This window comes from Balaenoptera ricei, chromosome 13 (assembly GCF_028023285.1).
Source record: "Balaenoptera ricei isolate mBalRic1 chromosome 13, mBalRic1.hap2, whole genome shotgun sequence".
In the NCBI taxonomy this organism is placed as follows: Eukaryota; Metazoa; Chordata; class Mammalia; order Artiodactyla; family Balaenopteridae; genus Balaenoptera; species Balaenoptera ricei.
In genome coordinates, this window is record NC_082651.1 from 16,673,566 (window position 1) to 16,691,133 (window position 17,568).

General features: G+C 40.2%; 1 protein-coding gene across 1 annotated transcript in view; it reads right to left on the reverse strand.

The window, feature by feature from the left end:
- DNAH6 (dynein axonemal heavy chain 6) overlaps positions 1 to 17,568 on the reverse strand; it is a 298,766-nt gene that overhangs the window by 166,819 nt on the left and 114,379 nt on the right. The window contains exons 24-31 of the mRNA XM_059942689.1: positions 15,482 to 15,701; positions 13,420 to 13,584; positions 13,222 to 13,335; positions 11,720 to 11,845; positions 11,479 to 11,634; positions 11,033 to 11,194; positions 4,390 to 4,527; positions 1,416 to 1,583 (exon numbers count right to left, since the gene is read on the reverse strand). Of these exons, the coding sequence (XP_059798672.1) occupies positions 1,416 to 1,583; positions 4,390 to 4,527; positions 11,033 to 11,194; positions 11,479 to 11,634; positions 11,720 to 11,845; positions 13,222 to 13,335; positions 13,420 to 13,584; positions 15,482 to 15,701 (1,249 nt within the window). The remainder of the gene's footprint in view (positions 1 to 1,415; positions 1,584 to 4,389; positions 4,528 to 11,032; positions 11,195 to 11,478; positions 11,635 to 11,719; positions 11,846 to 13,221; positions 13,336 to 13,419; positions 13,585 to 15,481; positions 15,702 to 17,568) is intronic.

The following is a 17,568-nucleotide window of genomic DNA, read 5'->3' on the forward strand; positions in this document are numbered from 1 at the left end:
TTGGCCTCGGAATCGTTATTTGAGATAATGCAGAGATTTCATACTGGTGTCTGTTTTTTTTCATTCCTCTATCACTACCTATTAGCACAGTACTCTGTGCACTGCAGGTGATTAAAAATTTTACTGATGACAGACCCTGATTCATTTAATCTGTAACAACAATAGGAATAGCACTCAGAAGACTGGATTTTTAAATTTCTCCAATTAATTACTGAGTAATATAACAATAGGACAAAACGTGAGATGTGAACACAATGTTGGACTGAGTTCCAAACCTGGTTTTCTTCCTACCAGCTTTGGACAATGAGCAATTCATTTACTGTCCTGTCCAGAGAGTGGTCTGGAGTGAAGAAGCCACCTGCTTTAACTGCCCACCACCCCACCTTACCCACAGAGGACACTGGGGGACTCATGAGATGCTGTATGCATTATACTAATAAAAGTTGTACTTTTTCTAATGATAAGATTTGGCGTGGTCTATTCTATTCTTAGGCAATTACTTTTAATTCATGTAGAGGAATATTTTAAATTAGCTGTTGTCAGGAATTTATCAGCCACAGGAGTAATATGTGCTTTCTGAGAAGCTCCGTTCTAAAAGGGTAGCATCCCTTGCTGTGAAATATAGCACCGAGCATGAGGGGCCTTCCAGAGTCCTGTAAACATCCTATATGTTGGTCTTGGTGATCACACAGGTGAATACATGTGTAAGGATTCACTCTGTTGTACCCTTATGATCTGTGCCCTTTACTATATATAAATTATACCTCGGTAAAAAGTGCCAAGAAAAATACATATAAAATTTAAATACACTGGGTGTTAACTAGTATGAAGAAACAAAAAATGTTTAAATAGAAAGATTCCTAGATAGATACAGAAGGAACAAATACAATCATAAATAATTAGCTTATTAATGATTGCTATTTTTTGACTAAGTTGATACAGACTAGAAACAAATCCCTGCCCTCCATCATTAGTGATTAGTATTGCTTTTACTTAACATCCCTTGACTCTAATTAAAAAAAATAATGCAGCAAGAGAAGTGAGAATAATACAGTCTTTTTAGAATAATCTAGACATTTTAATTCCTAGAAACAAACTGATGAACCCCAATGAACTGGTTAATTAAGCTTACTTATTCATTCCAGTTTTGGGGGCTTACTATATTCCAGATACGATCCTGGGCTTTAGGGATATAGCAGTTACACACATACACACAAACACACATGCACACACACACACACAGAGAACAAAACATTCTATGTGGTAACGATCATATCTACACACTTAAGAGGAAACGATACTGTATAAACTTGGCTAGACTGCATTCATAAGGGAAACTTTCTACCACAATAGAATCAAATACTAAATAAAAGAAATAAGCTTAAGTTTTTGCTGCTTTATAATGTGAAGCTCACCTCTGCAATCAAGGCATAATTTGGAACCATCATCGCAAAGGGTCTAAACAGGGCTTTCAAATTATCTGGCAACTCGGTTCTGCCTGCATATCCAGGATTCATTGTGATGAAGGCTGCACAAGTCATAACCAACTTTATTTCCCGTCCCTCAAACATGAATCTAGAGAGCTGTTGAAGGGAAAGAGAAAATGTAAGTTAACACGTCCCCTGACATTTGTAAATTCTTTCCCATAATTACTACTCGAGTACAAAACTTGTGTAACATGCATTCAAGCAAAGACTACTGAATCCTGCTGTTGGGAATGTTTCCCTCCTGATTCTGTCCTACCCACTCCCAATCTCTTCCAGGTTACGTGCTTCCTGCTCTCTGCCTTCCTGCCCCTGCCTTGCCCCAGGTGTCTCCGCCTTCCTGGCCCAGACCTGTAATCTTCTAGGCCTCAACATCTTTTGCTGAGACTCCTCAGTTCAACTTAGATTTAATGGCCACTAAACCTTCTCCATCACTACTTTCTGGAATCCCTAAGAAATTCGAATCTGATCTTAGTCCTTGAGTGGTTGAGGCCCCACTGTTAGAGTCATTGGAATTACCCCTTCACTTTCATTCAACAGCAAACAACCATTGAGCATCTGTGTCAGGTAGGCAATGGGTTAGGAAGGGGCATACAGAGCCCTTGAGAAGCTCCTGGGCTTGTTGTGTAGAGTTAGACCTAGGACCATGACCATGCAGTGCAATCGATGCTACAGTGGAGGTGTGTGCAGAGCCCGCAGGGAGCAAAGCTCATAGGAGGAGCAGGGAAGCCCATGTGAGACCCGGAGAATGAAGAGGGCATTTCCCATAGATGAACAGGGCAGCCATTCCAGTCAAAGGGAGCAAGAACAAGAAACAACATTGCATGTTCAGGGAACATGTTCAGGGAAAAGTTCAGGGTAAAGTTCTAGGAGGAAAGTGTCAGTAGGCTGGGGCCTGAGCATCATAAATCTTGCATGCTTGGCTAAAAAATTTAGATTTTGTTCCATGGATGGGCGGAAACAGAGAGTTTTGAGCAGAGTAATAGGACCAAAGATGGCATTGGACAGGTTAGACAAACCACAGACATGGGGACCAGTAGGAAGTGTTACTGGGGAGATGAGGAGAGCCAGAATTAGGGAGTTCTTCTTGGAGATGAGAGAGATCTAGGAGATACAATTGAATGGACTTGGTGATGGCTTAGATTCTGGGGTTGATGGCAATGGGAAAAATTCAAGATGAATTCCAGGATTCTAGGTGGGTGACTGGATGAAGGCACTATATTCAGTCACAAAGAATACAGGGGAAGACCATGATGGAGCTGGGGTGATGTGTCATAGCCTGGAGGAGAAAGTGCTGGACCGCACAACTGGAGACCCTGGTCCTGCTGCTGTTAAATGGCTTTTGTGTTATTCAAACCTGTAAATTGCTGTGCTTTAGTTTCTTCATGTATTCTAGGGGGCATATTCTACTCCAACTATCTCATCTGACCACTGGCAAAGTCAAGGGTGAGATTTGGTTAGTCTCAGATGTCCTCCTACCTTCCTTTCACCTCACATGGTTGCCCTCCAGTTGGCAATGCTTCAAGGCTGCCTGCGTTCTCTCTGGTTCCTTCTCCCTTGCTCCCCAGGCTTTGCTAAGCATGCTAAGCACTCAGGATGGTGATGACTGACATTATGTTATATCTGGTGGTCCCTGATTTTAATGCGGGCCCCCGGAGGGTGTGTAGTTGGAGGAGCATGGACCTCACGGTCACACAGATTTAGATGTGTGTCTTGGTTCTATGTTGTTCCCAGAAATGTTTTAATTTCTCTGAATCTTTTGACCTGTAGCTTGGGAAAACGCTTACTTCACATTGGTTTGGTGTGAAGATGAAATAAGTGTAAAGTACAATGACGTGTACAATTTAGTAGCTGGTAAAAGTCCAATTTCTGCTTTCTTTTTACTTGTTCTATAATATGCTTTTTTGCAGAGGCGATAAAATATTTAACAGCTCTTTAGCAGGGCACTTTCCGATGAGAATGGCCCCTGTCCCTAGAGCAGGAGCTGGGTCCAGAGGCCCCCTTGGTAGGTCAGGATGAACCCTTGTGGCTGGCTCCTGAGGAGGTCTGAGACTTTTCAGGTAGGTGCCAAGTTAATGGTGGGGACCTTCCAGGGGCTCGGGGCAGTGACTTTTTAAATATTAAACAACTGGCAAGGCTGTTCTGGTTTGTAGTGGCTGAGCATCATTCTGCCCTTTGGTGACCTCATGACATAATCTCACAAGGTCAACACAGAGCAGTAGGGGACTTGGTCCCATCCTTCACTGCCATCACCTTCCCAGTACAAAACCCTTCTCCAGGAACATGCTCATATGGGTTAAATCAGATTTTAAATAGTGAGGCCATTTTAATATCTTCATCTGGCCCTACACTCCTTGGTTTTTCCAGTCCAGTGAGTTCTGGAGAGTCAAGGTCCGCCTGGGTTTTCCAGGACTCTTCTCTCATTTTTCTACCAGCAATAGGCTGAGACTAGGGGCCATGAGGAAGGCAGTAGAGCCTAGAAGAGGCAGCATTAGAGAAACTTAGCAGAGAAGTATATGTCAAAGGCAAGAATAAGAAAGGTGAGGAGGAAAAGAGGAGGTGGAGGAGAAAGGGACAGGGAGTAGAAGAGTGTGTGTGTGTGTGCATGTGCACGTGTGTTGAGGGTGGGAAGAACAAGGTTCCATGAGGGCAGGGACTGAGTCTCACCAACTCTGTATCCTCAGGTCCCAGCACAATGTCTGCCATACAGTTGTTTCTCTGTGTTGCCTGGATGAGCAATTAATTCATCCAGCAAAGTCCCGTTGCTGTAATACTCACCAATGACACTAGAAACTTGGAATACATAGGCTAAAGTTAGCACTGTCCTTCCTAAGATGCAACATGCCGTAAATTCATTATGAACTTAAGAAACGTGATCTCCACAGACAACTGACCAGTGCCTTACCTTTGCAGCTTTGGCATTCCTGATGGTAATGAGCTGCTGTGCAATGACTGACAAAACTTCTATGTCAATTCGATTAAATTCATCAAAGCAGCACCAGGCCCCTGACTGTGCCAGACCACTGAAAAAGCGCCCCATCATCTGAAATCAAAATACATTCAACTATATATTGTAGAGTTGAACTCCTTCAAAAGTTAAATTTTGAGCTGAAATAGTAAAAGGAAAATAGGTGGTATCTGGAAATCAACAATGGTTTTATGTGAATCCTGGTCTTATGTCAGAAGTTAACACCTTTCTCTAAGAGGAAATATCTTTTTGTCTTCTCTATAAATGATTTGAAGCTAATTTTTATTTTTAAATAAAATGACAATCTGACCAATTTTCTTACTTTTTCATAACCTCTGTTCACCTATGTAAATACTTCACAGGTTCCCAAAGAAACTAACACCTAGAATAGACACACTTAATGACTTAAGAAAACCTTGAAAAACGTTACTGGTAGAAGCTTTCATCATCTTTACCAGGTACTACACATGGCAGACAACAAACAGGAACCACTGAGCAGAAGCACAGCTGCACAGGGTAATGTAATGGTTGTTAATTTCTTCTACAGCAGAATCTTAATGGTGGAGGAGAATGAATATGTACTTGTGGCTATCTACAGAGGAAAGTTCCTTTAGAGACTTGAATTTTGGGTTAAGCATTTGTACAACTATTGCATTATACCATCTCTATCTCTTTAAAAATAGAGCTAATGTTTTTTTGTTTTTTTGTTTCAAGATGGTCAACTGAGCATATACTGCTACCATCCCTTCCTCCTAAATGCCCATGAATGACAGAAAGGTAGAACTCTCTCCATTTCTGTATCTACACTTATTCCTGTACCTGCTTGATGAAAGTATAATGGGAAGGGAAACCAGCAGCAGGAAGAAAGTTTTGAAAAAAATCTTGGAAGATGGAAAGTACATAGATACAGTTTACTCAACTGAGAAGGGCAGAATGCAGGCCCAAGACAGAGGGAAGGAAGAATTGCCCTTCAGGGGAGTCTCCAAGAAACTCCGAACCCAACAGCAATACATGCAAGAAAAGCAGACACAGGTCCCAGGGTGATCCTTGGGAATTAGCCAAAGATGAATACTTGGAATGATCAGGTTTGTGGGTCCTTCCCTTCTCTGTCCTTCCCTCTCCTTATTCCAAGTAGAGTAAACAGGGCTCTTAAGGCTGGCAGTGCTGACACTCTCCCTCCAGCCTAAAACCCAAGGACTGCCTTGTAGAGAAAGGGGGAGGTCTGTCTTTGGGAGCTATAAGGAGATATTGGAAGAAGACATTAGGCTTGGGAGATAAGGAAAGCAGAGATAAAAAAAGATAGATGATTTCAGACCTCCATTTTACTCAACTGAGAGTCAAAAGGATAGACAGCTCCATCCAAGAGTGAAACCCAATTAACTTCACTACTAGAAGAAATATCCTTATTATTTTGGCATTTATAAAATGTTTCTGGCTTCCTGGCTGCCCATGCCCACACACTGTATGGTTAAGCATGCTAACCAAACATCCTACACTCCCATAGAGATCACGGGAGCTTTCTCATTTAAGGCAGGGGCCTTTTGAGGAAACAAGTTGTTCTCACTAATCAACTCAGTCCTCACTTAAGAACTAAGTAGTAAAAGTCAACACACATTTGAGAAACATCAACATCAAGGAAGAGAGAAGAAGAATAAACTAAATGAGCAACCCTGAAGAAAATGGAGGTAATTTGGAGAACAAAAGAAAAAATTTAAAAATTCAAATGGAACCCTCAGAGAGATTTTAGAGGAAATTTCATTCCTATCATAAAACAAGATGCTCTAAGAAAGAATTGGTGAGAGATAAGAAATAATCCCTGGAAATTAATTATATTATAGTCAAGATTACAAAAATGAAATAGATGGACTAAACAACAGAATGGATAAGACTAAAGACCAAGCTGGTATTCTGGATGACAAAGCTGAGGAACTCCTTCATATTGTAGAGCAATGGTTTCATTCCCCAGGTGGTGGGGGGTACAGGAAGACATTTTAAAGGGATATTAATGGGACAGAAGTTTTAAAAGAAGAAAATTCCAGGTCAAATGGGACTATATCAAACTGAAAAGCTTCTGTACACCAAAGGAAGCCATCAACAAAATGAAAGGGCAACCTAAGGAATAGAAGAACACATTTGCAAATCATATATCTGATAAGGTGTTAATATCTAAAATATATAAAGACATCATACAACTCAATAGGAAAACAAGCAAACAAACCAATTTCAAAATGGGTAAAGACACTTTTCTGAAGAAGACACATAAATAAATTGTCAACAGGTACCCTGAAATATACTCAATGTCACTAATCATCAGAGAAATGCAAATCAAGACCACAATGAGACATCACCTTACACCTGTTAGAATGTCCATTATCAAAAAGACAAGAAATGACAGGTGCGGTGAGGATGTGAAGAAAAGGGAACCCCTGTGTACTGTTAGTAGGAATGTAAATTGGTGCAGGTTCTGCTGTATAACATAGTGAATGAAGGTTCTTCAGAAAATTAAAAACAAAACTGCCATATTATTCAGCAATTCTACTTCTGGGTATTTATCCAAAGAAAATGAAAATCACTAACTCAAAAATATATCTGCACATCCATGTTCATTGAAGCATTATTTACAATAACCAAGACATGGAAACAACCTAAGTTTCCAACAATGGATGAATGGATAAATAAAATGTGCTGTGATATATATATCACATTTGTGACAATATGTAATGGATGGACCTCGAGGGCATTATGCTAGGTGAAATAAGTCAGACAAATAAAGACAAATACTGTATGATATCACTACTATGTGGAATCTAAAAAAAAAACATGAACTCAAAGACATAGAAAACATATTGGTGGTGATGGACGTTAACTAAACTTACTGTAATCATTTTGGAACATATACATATAACAAATCATTATGTTGTACACATAAAACTAATATAATATGTCAATTACATCTCAATTTAAAAAATTCCAGATCTTTGTCTTCAATATGGGCTCTTTGCTAAAATTTATCCCCCTATAGCATGCCTGCAGTCAATGCCCATAGCTTTAAGATCACTGGAACTCATCCATGTTAAAAAAAAATTGAGTTTATTGCTTATTGCAATAAGGGAGACCACAGACCATGGGAAACCATGAGATGTCTCAGTAAAAGAACATTAGAAGGATTTCTTATAGGAAAGTTTGAGGAAGGTTCAATGAAGCAGGGTATTGCTCTATGTATTAGTTTTGAAGGGCAATTGTAACAAATGACTGTAAACTGTGTGGCTTAAAACAACAGAAATTTTTTCTTGCATAGTTCTGGAGTCTAGAAGTCTAAAATCAAGGTGTTGGCCAAGCCATACTCACTCTGAAAGTCCTAGGGGAGTATTCTTCCTCGTCTCTTCATAGCTTTTCATGTTTGCAGCCAATGCTTAGTGTTCCTTGGCTCACCTCCTGTGTATATTCACATGGGCTTCTCCTCTCTGTGTGTCTATAACCGAATTTTCCTCTTCTTACAAATCCACTAGTTATTGGATTAGGGCTCATCCAGGTCCAGTAAGACCTCAGCTTAGCTTGGTTATATCTGCAGAGACCCTATTTCCAAATCAGGTCAGCTTTACAGGTTATCAGCCATTGAGACTTGAACATGTCTTTTTGGGGACACCACGACACTCTAAATTTTTGTTGGCAGAAAGTTGGGGTGATTCTCTGATGGGTGTCATAATAACATCTATCTAGGAGTCTATAGGGCAGCGTGGCTCAAGGTGTCAGTAAAGATGTAGCAGTTACTCCGGTTAGTGGAGAGAGGAGGATATTCGGTCATTTTTGTGGTTTGGACAGAGTTCTTGTTTGTGTCTGTTCTCAGATTTGATTATGGTGTGGTTTTTGTCTCATGGCATCGTGGGCACAAAGTGACCAAGTCTGATGTTGGTGGTCTATGAAACTGTTTGAGTCCAACTAGAGAAGCACAGAGGCTGTTTGAACCAGGCCAGCTCTCAGCTGATAGCGGTCAGGGGCTAATTTCTCCCCCACCCCTTTTTTGAAAGACACTAATTGTGTAGCAATTGATTGACCATTAAAAAAGAATTTTTGGAGTTATTTCTGCCATTTTAATTTTGATGCTTTATACTTTAAAAGAACTTAAAAGAACTTTTTGTATCAGAGTATTTCAATCATACACAGGAGGTAAAAGAAGGTGCTCAGTTTAACAATCATCAACATTCTGCTCTTTTTAAAATACTTCCAACACTTTATGCTGTTGTTGGAGTATTTTAAAACAAGCCCCAGACATCATTAGTATTTCATCACAGATTCTGTAATGTGTAAGAACCTAAAAACAAAACAAAACAAAAAAACCAAACCAATACCATTAACACATTCAAACAAAAATCAAGTAATTGGTTTTACCAAAACCCAAGTAATTCCTTGATGTCATCTAACACCAGTTCATGTTCAATTTTCTGCAATGGTCCTAAAATGATCCTTTTACAGTTGGATAAGGATGCAAACAAGGTCCAAACACTGCATTTGGTTAATGTGTCTTTTTTTTTTTTATCATCTTTATTGGAGTATAATTGCTTTACAATGTTGTGTTAGTTTCTGCTGTATAACAAAGTGAATCAGCTATACATATACATATAACCACATACCTCCTCCCTCTTGCGTCTCCCTCACACCCTCCCAGTCCCTCCCCTCTAGGTGGTCGCAAAGCACCGAGCTGATCTCCCTGTGCTATGCGGCTGCTTCCCACTAGCTAGCTATTTTACGGTTAATGTGTCTTTTAATCTCTTTAAATTTATAACAGTTCTCTGCATCCTCCTCCTTTTATGCAATTTATTTTTTAAAAGTCTATAGGTTATTTTCCCTGTGGAATTTCTTGCATTCCATATTTGGCTGATTGAATTCTTGTGGTGTTAACATGTTTCTCTACCTTATATACTTCTTGAAAACTGTATTTAAATCTAGACACTTAATTAAATTCATTAGTTTGAGGTTTAAAAATTTCTGAACAGGAATAATTCAGATTGTGTACCAAAGCAGAAGATACATGTTTCCTGGTTGTCTCAAATTCAGTGACGTTTTGATTGACCAATGGATAATTAGCCTGATCCATCCATTACAAACCTTCCAATTAATCTTTTAATGTGGTTTTAGCAAAGATGATCATTACCAGATCTACTAATTTTTTAGAGTTTGCAAAATAGTAATTTCTAATGTTATCCCTCTGCATGTATTAGCTGTGACTCTTCTATAAAGAATTATCCTCATCAACTTTTTTTATTGAGGTACTGTTGATTTACAATATTACATTACTTTTAGGTATACAGCATAGTGATTCAATATTTTTATAGATTATACTCTATTTATAATTGTTTGGGAAAATAGCTATTTTTCTCAAAACGTGTATTTATGTTAACATGTAATGAATTTATTATGGTTATTTTAAAACAAATAAATATTTTTATTTTTATTTCACTTTATTTAAAAGAAAGGCTATTTATTTAAAATTTATTTATTTATTTATTTTTGACTGTGTTGGGTCTTCTTTGCTGCGTGCAGGGTTTCTCTAGTTGCGGCAAGCGGGGGCTCCTCTTTGTTGCAGTGCGTGGGCTTCTCATTGCGGTGGCTTCTCTTGTTGCGGAGCACAGGCTCCAGGCGCATGGGCTTCAGCAGTTGTGGAGTGCAGGCTCAGCAGTAGTGGCTCGTGGGCTCTAGAGCACAGGCTCAGTAGTTGTGGTGCACGGGCTTAGTTGCTCCGCGGCATGTGGGATCTTCCTGGACCAGGGCTCGAACCTGTGTCCCCTACACTGGCAGGCGGATTCTTAACCACTGCGCCACCAGGGAAGTCCCCCCCCAATATTTTAAATGCAATTTTTATTTCTAACATGGTGTATATTAATAGATATAATCCATACATATAAACAAAAACTTTTTGGAAGTCTCAATAATTTTTTTTTATGATTTTTTTTTGGATGTGGGCCATTTTTTAAAGTCTTTATTGAATTTGTTACAATATTACTTCTGTTTTATGTTTTGGTTTTTTGGCCGTGAGGCATGTGGGATCTTAGCTCCCCGACCAGGGATCAAACCCGCACCCCGTGCATTGGAAGGTGAAGTCTTAAGCACTGGACTGCCAGGCAAGTCCCAGGTCTCAATAATTTTTAAGAGTGAAAAACTCTGAGAACTACTCAATGAAAAATCTTACCGTGAATTCTCACCTCCTACATATTTCATTTTCAATACGTAACTCTGAATTGCTCATCTCTTCCTGTAAGCTTATTCCTTGTTCCTAGATTTCCCTGCTATTCTGTCTTGTATCTCATCTCCTCTCTTTCTACCTACTGACATGAACAGGTCTTTAATCTTACCACCATTTGACCAATCTTCCCCTGGCCTTGATTCCTACCTGGCCCACTCGGATTGCCTTGTGTTGACTCTCCTCCCTTGCTCTATTTATTCCACTTTAATCATTCCTTGCCCCACTAGTTTTCCCTAGCTTGCCATCACCCCTTTCTCTCCTTCTTTTGTTATGTCATGTTGCAAATAGAGAAAGCCACATAAAACACTTAATGTTAGTGTTCAGATGCCAGGACCGTACCTTGTAGTCCAAACCATCGGAGCAGTTAAAGACCACACACTGGATGGCGAGAGCTTTTGCAAGGTCTTTGGTAGTCTCAGTTTTCCCCGTGCCAGCAGGACCAGCTGGTGCGCCTCCCAGGTCAAGCTGCAAAGCCCCCATGAGGCAAAGGTAGCAGCGATCCTGAAGAAATTGATAAATTGTCATTATTGAAGGAACTGACTCTGGCCACAAATTCATAAGTCCTTTCCTTTCTATAGCAGGAGGGTCATTATTTTTTTATGAAAGGTTCTATAGCAATTGAAATATACTAAAAAATCCAGGCACATGATCAAAAAGCACAAATCTCTGCTTTACAAAGATGTATTCATGGCAAGTCCTTTCAAGGGTTAATGGTAGAAGGAAACTTTTCAGAACTATTTTGGTGGGGAAAAAGCAGTAATGAACCTAAATGATCAGTAACTTACCGTGAGAGGAGTAATAACTAATCTTGGGCATGCACCCAAATACTCATAGCCATAAGTATACTGAGAGAGCGCCATCCTTGCCACACAATTGTCCAGGTCTATATCCCAATAATAGCGCAGTTGTCTCTGCCAGTCAAAGGATTCAACTACCTCTACCTACATAAGTGATGACAATGATACACATATTAGATGCATTAATTTCAGAAAGAAATATATGATTTTATTTAAGTGAAAGAGTTACCTTGGCTTGAACAAGTTCAGTGACTATGTCTCTTGCATGTACATCAATAGTAATTAAGGCAGTTATGATGTTTCTGTGTAATTTAGGAAGAGTGCCTCGGACTATTGCAGCCAGGGCATTTAATCTCTAAAAATAAAAAAAAAAAAAAAGTGATATATAATTTTCAAAAATCAGCTTACATATATATCTTTTTACTATTAAATTAGGAATAGGCACTTTTCGAAACTATCTATAAAATTAGATACCTATAAAATTAGATAGTTTTGACAAATGTCTATTCCAAATTTAGTAAGAATCTGTAATTCTGTGACCCAGGACAACATTTTAACTTATTTAATTCCTATAAGGCTTCTGTGAAGTACAATACAATCTTTACCCCAGTTTCACATTAGAGGAAACTGAGGGTCACAGAGGGTAAAGGAAATTGACATAGTTATAAAGTAGCAAAAATTACACTTGAGTAGACATTTGTCTCAAGGAAAGCCCAGTGCTCTTAACCACCATGTGATGATGTCTCTAGAGAAGACGGTTCTCCCTAAAAATCAAATGTGATTAAGGTAGTACTCTTCATTTTCAGGGATAGGTTTTTTGGTGGTTTTTTTTTTTTTTGGTGGGGAGGGGGGAATAATCAGAAATCCTGAGCATTTAAACCAAGCCAATGATTGATTAAACGAAAGCATTTTTTGATAGACTGAGTTCCTGATTTTCACATAAATGGTTAAATCTTTTTCAGAGAAGGGCAGTGCCTCTGAAGGCCTTGAACTGTTGTGCTGAGTTTTCACTCAGGCTGACCCTGATCAGGGGCCACCTCTACAAAGAGGTCAATGGGACTTTCCATAGCGAGTCTTTTATCTGGGGCTCTTTGAGTTGAAATTCTATCGAGGACCTTCATGAAAGAGGTTTTTTCCTATTTCAAGAAAGTTGTTTCCTCCTTTTTCTGTTTTAAGGGTGAGTCTTCAAAAATGCAACATTGCTTGGAAGTAGAATTGAATTTGGAGTTAAAGATGTGGCCTGGCTGTAAAGTTGCATTTCCCAACAATAGCTCAAAAATTTGTGTAGAATGGTATTTAGTTCATTCAATTATTTATTGATAGTTGCCTGAGGCTTCTATAAAACAGTAGAAAAGCACATGTTGGGCCTAAGAATAGAAATGGCACAAATCCTGTGGTTTTCCGGGATTGAATCCACTTCTAGGAGAGATATCAGGACCCAGGATAACATTTCTTCTTAAAGGTGGCAAACCATTATAATCCTGACATTTTCCTCTTGAGTTACGCTTTTCTTCTATTTTTAATAGTATTCATATACATACTACTCAAACATCAGGGCAGCGTCACTGAGAAAACTTCAACAGAAATAGTTTTAGTGAGAAGCCCAAAGCTTTGGATGTCATGTCAGAGGCTTACAATTTCTGTAGTGAATTTGCATTAACCACTCCAATAAAAGCCACTGCGACTATCTGGCACAGTGCTATGTTCGATGCCACCCTGCCGTAATCTCACCTCAAAGTTTACTTTTTCAAAAGCTTCCAGGGCCTCTAAATGGTTACCGTCTTCTCTTTCCAAACACTCTGTCAAATCGCGGCACCACATGATTTGAGAAATGGTCAGGATCACCTGCATGGAAACATCTTTCTTCAGTGTGTGATGCATCTCACCCAAACAGGATCCAGAGGCGGAGACTTAAGCAGTGTAAGTTACTTGAGAAGGGTGGCCGGCGATCACCCATACTGTCCTCGGTTTCCCCAGATAGTCAGCGATGGCAGCTTTGCACAGGCGACGCAGAGACGTGAACATGGCTTCTTCCACTTTGCCCAGCCACTCCTCCACATTGCCTCGGGCCTTGAGGCCTTTCCCCAGGCTCACCTGGAAGATAATCAGACCGTGATAACATGTAGGCTGTACATCCTGTGTACATCTTAACGGAACCCTGAGCTAGGTAAACATGGAAGCCTGAACATGAACACTGGCACTTCTACTGATACCCACTCAGCACCTTTCTTTACACCGCCCCTCCCCCTCCGCCTCTCACCCCCCACTTGGTGCTTTATTTCACTGCTTCCCTTTGGAGCCAACTCCCGGAAAGAGGAGTTTATGTGCACTAAATGAATTCCTCCACTTTTTTTCCTTACTTCCTGCCATCTGATTTTTGGCCCCAACCACTCCTCTAAATCTGTTTAGGTCATTAAGGTGACCAGTGCTCTCCCAATCATCCAGTCCAATCGACGCTTTACAGCCCTTTTCACATTTATTTCTTGGACTACCAATGACCTGACTGCCCTGGTTGTCTGGGCTCCTGCATCTGTCCTTCTTCTACCCTCCCTTTAAGTGTCATGTTTTCCCTGGATCCTAGCCTAGGTCTTCTCCTTTCTCTTTTGCACTAGTGATGAACAAATTCTTTTGCAAGAGGATCAATTTAGGACAAGTAAAAAAAATTTCTTTATTGAGGTACAGTTGATTTACAATATTATATTAGTTTCACATGTACAACATAATGATTCAATATTTTTATAGATTATACTCCATTTAAAGTAGTTACAAATAATGGCTGTATTTCCCTGTGCTGTACAATATATCCTTGCTGCTTATTTATTTTATACATAGTAGTTTGTAACTCTTAATCCCCTACCCCTATCTTGCCCCTCCCCCCTCCCCTCTCCCCACTGGTAACCACTAGTTTGTTCTTTATATCTGTGAATCTGTTTCTGGTTTGTTATATTCACTAGTTTGTATTACTTTTTAGATTCCATATATAAGTGAAAACATACAGTATTTGTCTTTCTCTGTCTGATTTATTTCACTTAGCATAAAACCCTCCAGGTCCACCTATGTTGTTGCAAATGGCAAAATTTTATTCTTTTTTATGGCAGAGTAATATTCCATTGCATACATATACCATGTCTTCTTTATCCATCCATCTGTTGGTAGACACTTAGGTTGCTCCCATGTCTTGGCTATTGTGAATAATGCTGCTATGAGCATTGGGTGCATGTGTAGGACACGTAAAGTGTCTATGGGCTCCTTCCAATCCCATAGATACACTACTGTGCTCTACCTGGACTGAAATCCTTGGCATTTCCCTGCACAATTTCTCTGTATGGAATGCTGTCCCTCCCATGTCTCCTCTCCACCTTCCTTGGCTGCCTGTGTGTGTGTATGTGTGATTCTCCTCTGTGCGGTCACCTGATTCCCCACAGTCTGCTAATGCATTCTCTTGCTTGGTGTTTACAGGCACTGTGCCGGGCCCTGGAGAGGCTGCTGCCAAACAGTGACAACTAATACTTCATAGCACCTGCTCAGTACTGTTCTAAGTAATTTACATACACACTTGAAAATCCCCAGCAACTCATTAATCAGGCACTATTACTAATCCTTGTTTTACAGATGAGGTTAAAGATTGGGAGTGGAATCCATGTGTCCCGGCAGTAGAACCAGCTCTTAACCACCCTACTCTCGTGCCCCTTATGGAGAGTTAAGACCTGGCTCCAGTACTTTCCACCCTGTTCCCAAGAACAGAGCACAGTCTCTGTTACTGCATTTTCTGTGGGGCCTTTCAATTGTTTGACTATGTCTCTGCTGTCTTTGAGTTCTTCGAGGGCAAGAATTTTATCTTTGATTATCTTTGAAATTGCTAAGCCAGCAGAAGACCAGATCACAGTAGCACTTGATGAATGCTTAGCATGACGATGAATAAAGCTCTACCCTCCACCCTAGAAGAGTAACAAAGTTTACGCATGAAGAATTATAAACAAAAAGCCCTTACCCTTTCTCCCTCTGGTGACAGCATCGCTAAAATATCATTAGTGTAAATCTTTTCTGGCTCTGCATCCATGCCAGGAATTCTTCCCTCAGTTGGAGGCATTAGAGCAAATTCGAGCTTTGAAATGGAGTCGAAGCATTTCCTTAAGTGTGGCTGCACAGCTTGGGGATTTCGTGTCTGGGCCAAAATCTCCAGAAGCTCATCATTTGACAAGAAGTAAAATCTAGATTAAAGAATATACTTAAAAATGTAACTTGAAACTGAAGCAAAGCCTTATATGGACATGAAAGATAAATCCCTTAGCCACATCTCTTCCCCATACACTGATTTCCTGGACCTCTATCCCATGGGTCTGGGTCTGGGAGGCCACGTGTCTCTAAATATGATTTTTATAAAGATTAGTGTGGATGCATCTCAAACATCTGGAATTAGTGCCTGGCACATAAAAGGTAGATATTTTTCATAAAAACTGTAAAGATGCTAGCACTTGCTAAGATACTGATTTGGTTGTATGTCTGTTACTTGGCTTTGAGTTCCGAGAGTGAAGATATATTACTTGTTTTCCCTAGAATCTGGCCTTGTACCTCACATATACCTGGTATTCAATACATAATTTGTTGAATAGATGAATGGGTGGCTGCAGGAACCTTATTTGGTTCTGTGACTACACACGTGTGGGCCATGCTGGTGTGATTCTGCCTGGGATTTTCTTAGATACTGCCCAACAGGGCCATTTGGAGACATGAAGATACCCTAGGAAAAACAACTGGAGAAGGGGCACACCTGGATGTCCAGGGATGAGAGAGAGGGATGAGGGTCTGGCTGGAGAAGACACTTCACTCCTATAGAGGAAGCTGCCTATGAAAGATCCCTCGGGATTGGAGGGATCCCATTAGCACGTGGAAGGCCCCACGTGAGAGAGGGGCCCAGTTGGGTACCAGCCAAGTCAGGCTTCTCCTGCCGTCTCGCCTCTCCTCCATTTCCTGCCCCCAAACTGGAGACCTCAGAAACCTAATAGGAAGTGGGGAGGGTTGATGACACACATCCTCATCATCACTAAAGCCTTCAGCTTTGCAACAGGCTACGCCAGAGAAGGGGATGTTTTCACTTTGAAAGAAGTTCAGAGTTTTGATTATTATAGATCATTTAATGGGTTAAGGTAATGAGAACTTTTTGTATTATTATCAGAGAATGACCAGAAAATTCATGAGACCTGCTCAAGATTTTGGCCAGGGACAGGAAGAAACTAGCCCCTAGTAGGGAATACAGAGGCTGTCATTAGAAATAAAGATGTTTTGGGTTGCACCCTATTAGTCTTGCTTCTTTAAAATACCACATATGGTAATAATTTGTACCCCTGCCTCCTTTCAACTAATGAAACAGATAACTGTCAAGATTGGACTATGAGCCCTGTGGGAGAAGGAACAGTGTTATATTCACCTTGTGTCCCCAGATCCTAACTTGGTCCATGGCTCATAGTAAGCCTTCATTAAGGCTTGGAGCATGAAATCAGTGGTGTACAGAGCCTCCTGACATAATAAACACTGTAGACCTAGTTGATGTAATTCCAAACAAAAGGAAAAATAAAAGCTGATGATTTTTGGTGTTCAATATTATCACAGGTAAATTTGTGTCCAGATTTCTTTAAAGATCAAAACAGTGTACAGATTTTCTCTGGTCTTGGTAGACTCAAGTTACGGACCACTGATTTAAGAGTGAAATAAAAGGCACATTCCAAACCTCAAACTCTTCTGTCTTTTCCCATGTTGCCTGAATCTGTTAAACTCAATCAAATCTCCCAGCTCTTGGATATCTTGTGCACACACATACCCTGTCCTGGTACCCAGCAACAACCCCTCTTACCCAAGCAACCCACATAAGCACCTAACCCTGGCTGACTCAGTGCTTGTCCTAGGAGAGACCTTAACAGCCATTTCCTTTACATCTAACAGGAAAAACCCATGAAAGATGAACCATTTTTTGATATTGTCTATGTTACAGTACAATGTGCCCCCAATGACTGAAGTACGGAGCACTTGCTACCATCAGGTAGTCATAGTGTAGTCATATATAATTATATTGAAATGGTG